General features: G+C 51.3%; 1 protein-coding gene across 1 annotated transcript; it reads right to left on the bottom strand.

The window, feature by feature from the left end:
- Positions 1-1,062: 1,062 nt before the first annotated feature.
- On the bottom strand, positions 1,063-2,578 carry LOC125957227 (carboxypeptidase N subunit 2-like). The gene is made up of 2 exons (XM_049689782.1): positions 2,509-2,578; positions 1,063-2,437 (listed from the first exon to the last, which is right to left on the bottom strand). The coding sequence occupies exons 1-2, from the start codon at positions 2,532-2,534 to the stop codon at positions 1,156-1,158; spliced, it is 1,308 nt and encodes a 435-aa protein (XP_049545739.1). The 5' UTR covers positions 2,535-2,578; the 3' UTR covers positions 1,063-1,155.
- Positions 2,579-2,990: the final 412 nt, after the last annotated feature.

Here is a 2,990-nt window from a genome sequence, read left to right as displayed (position 1 = left end):
TGTATGCCCGCTTCAGGACAATGCCAGCGACCAGCTGGCCAGAAACCCGGATGAGATTTGACCAAACAGGAGGTGAAGAAGCAAAAAACAAATGCGGGAATCCAAACCTCGGGGCGAATGCCATAACCTCAAAAAACCGTTTGCATAAGGTCTAGTAGTCCGATCCTCGCGAGGCTACCGAAGACCAACAGACGCCTCGCGCGGCTTTGTTTGCCTGATTATCAATCAGAATATTATTCAATTTTCCCATTTCCAGTGTTTGTCCGCGTGGCCAAACGCATCATGGAAAGGGGCTGCTTGTAGTTAGTGCCCACCAACAACAACCCTTTCGGTGCGGTCCTGCATTGGAAGGGGAATACCAAAATTCCACGCGGTTCCCGGCCTCTGTTCTGTAACGGCCTTCGGACCCTCGAAAGGACTCCTGAAATGCCAAACCAAACCAAAGGGGTCAACGGTACAAAACGCGGCGCGGAGTTGCGTCACACAAATAATGGTCCCCGGGAGTTTTGTTCCGTACCGTTTTCCGGTCCGGTTTCGGTTCTGCTTGGTATTTGTGTTTCTGTTCGGAGGTCATTTTTTTTTTTTCATTATTTCTCTCACATCATCCTCAGCATCCTTTTATGGCGTAACCCTTTTCATGGAACGCGGACAACGCGCACAACAGGATCACTTCGGTTGGATATTCAAATGTTGGGCTCACTCTCTCCTTTTCCCCGCTCTGCTTCTCAAGCGACGGCAGGGAAAACCAGTTTTCCTGTGACGAATCCGGCGCTGCAAACCGTGTGAGATTTTTCTGTCCGAAGAGGCGAGAACCTCCGCCTGATTGCTACCTTCCCGCGATCAGATCCTTATTATCTCGCCAGGTTACCGCACGGAAGGATCTCTGTGGCGCATTCGGATTGTGTTACTTCGTTCAGTTCTGCGCCATCCATCGAGCGTTAGTTGTGAGCTGCATCGTGGACATGAAACACATTTCACTGTGCTCGACTAGAAATTGTGTTGAAGTTCGTCCCGTAGAAGCGCCTTTGTGAGTGTTAGAAATTGGAAGAAAATGAGAACGAGAATGTTTTTTAAATAATCGGGATTTATTACTGCTAAGACACCGCTCGTCAGTGATAAGATATGCTCAGAGTTTACGCACACACACGAACACACTCACTGACAACACAAACCATCTACCAGCTGCTGCCCCTTGCGACAATCGTTCGGTGTCAACGCGTACGCCGTGACGGACTGCTTCAACTCCTTGAGAAGCGGCCGAGCGGCCACGCACTGCAGTCCGTTTCCTTGCAGCTTCAGACGTACCAGAACCGGGAAGGAACCGCTCAAATCATTCACCGTGATCCGCTCGAGCTGATTACCACTCAGATCGAGCGTAATCAGACGTGGCACTTTGCCGAGTACCGTGTTTAGATCGAGCTGTTTCAACCGATTGTCGGCCAGATGCAGATACTTGAGATGATTCACGGGCGTCAGCAACCCATTGGCGACCGTCTCCAACTGATTACCGTTCAGCTTGAGCAGAACGAGCTTGCTGAAGCGAGCCACCGATTGAAGATCGAACTGACGGATCTGGTTGTGCGCGAGGTCAAGACTGATCAGCTTCTCGAGCGTCGGCAATCGGTCCACGCTGTCCAGCTTGTTGTGGGGCATCTTCAGGAGGATCAACTCCGAACTGACACCGTTCAGTTGCACCGACCGGATTCCATTACCGGTCGCGACAAGCTCACGCAAGTTAGACGGGATCATGACCGTCTGCAGTGCATTACCGCTCAGATCGATCACGTCAAACGACCAACGACGTTCGAACTGCTCCAGTTGGATCGCTTTCAGTGCATTGCGTGAGAGGTTGAGCTTCCTGAGGGAGGTACAGCCGGTGAGCAGTGTGTCACCGAGTGAAGAGAGTGCGTTACCCTGCAGTTCCAGTTCCTCCAGTTCGGTCAGATCACGGAACACTTCCTCCGGTAGCTGTACGATCTGATTGCCACCGAGAAGGAGCGTCTTCAGGTCACGTAATCTCCGGAACGCACTGCCCTCGATTGCGGTGATATCGTTATCCGAGAGATCCAATGTCGTCAGTCGATTAGCCCCAAAAAAGGCATCCTGTGGTAGGTTGTGAATGCGGTTACCCCTCAGATGGAGCTCCTGCAGTGTTTTGGCCGAGGCCAGTGTGTTTGAAGGGAACTGTTTCAGGTCCGTACCGGATGCGTTCACAATTTCGAGCTTCGGGAAGGTGGTAAAGAGACTGGAAGGCAGTGCGGCCAGGCTGGAACCGGTAAACTGTAGCTTCCTCAGGCTGGAGGGATTCGGTGAGATTATGGTGGCCTCTTCATTGGTCGCTAACTTCGCACCGATCACGCTGCAGCTACGATCTAGCTCCAGCGTACAGCGGAACTCCTTCGTCAGCACCGCCGGCAATAGCAGTCCGACCAACGTCCTGTAAAATACACAAAAACGAACCATTAGTACCAAGTGTTTCGAAGTGTCAAACAGAGCCACAAAACTTACAGACAAACGATCAATCTTTTCGCCATTCTTTGGAGTAACGACTGGATGCTGTACCAGCCTGAACCACGTATAAATGCCAACTGATAGAGACCTTGTTTTGGTCGACATCGAGCCGGTTAGCTGAGCTTCCTAGCATCATTTCGACGACGACGACGACGGATGCTGATAACGCGCGATCGTTCGCGGATGTTTGTTTACTTTCAACCTTAACCTCAGCGCCACTAACACGTAATCACCGTCGGCGGCGATGAGCCTCACGAATGATTCGCTCCGGTCTGTCTGTTTGTAACGTCAATTGTTATGAATCGCAACTTGGACTTTCCAGCTACGCAACGACGTGGCGATGATCGCTTTGCAATCTCATTCCAGGAACGGACTCATTCCACTTCCACTTCTGTCAAAGACACTCTGCATCTGCTCGACCTCAGCGTCCTCAAGCTTCGGTTCTGTCGTAGATTTTTCCGTTTTTTTTCGGTCAGCTG

This window comes from Anopheles darlingi, chromosome 3 (genome assembly GCF_943734745.1).
Source record: "Anopheles darlingi chromosome 3, idAnoDarlMG_H_01, whole genome shotgun sequence".
Taxonomy (NCBI): Eukaryota; Metazoa; Arthropoda; class Insecta; order Diptera; family Culicidae; genus Anopheles; species Anopheles darlingi.
The sequence above is the reverse complement of the archived record's forward strand: the minus strand, read 5'-3'. Positions and strand labels throughout refer to the sequence as shown.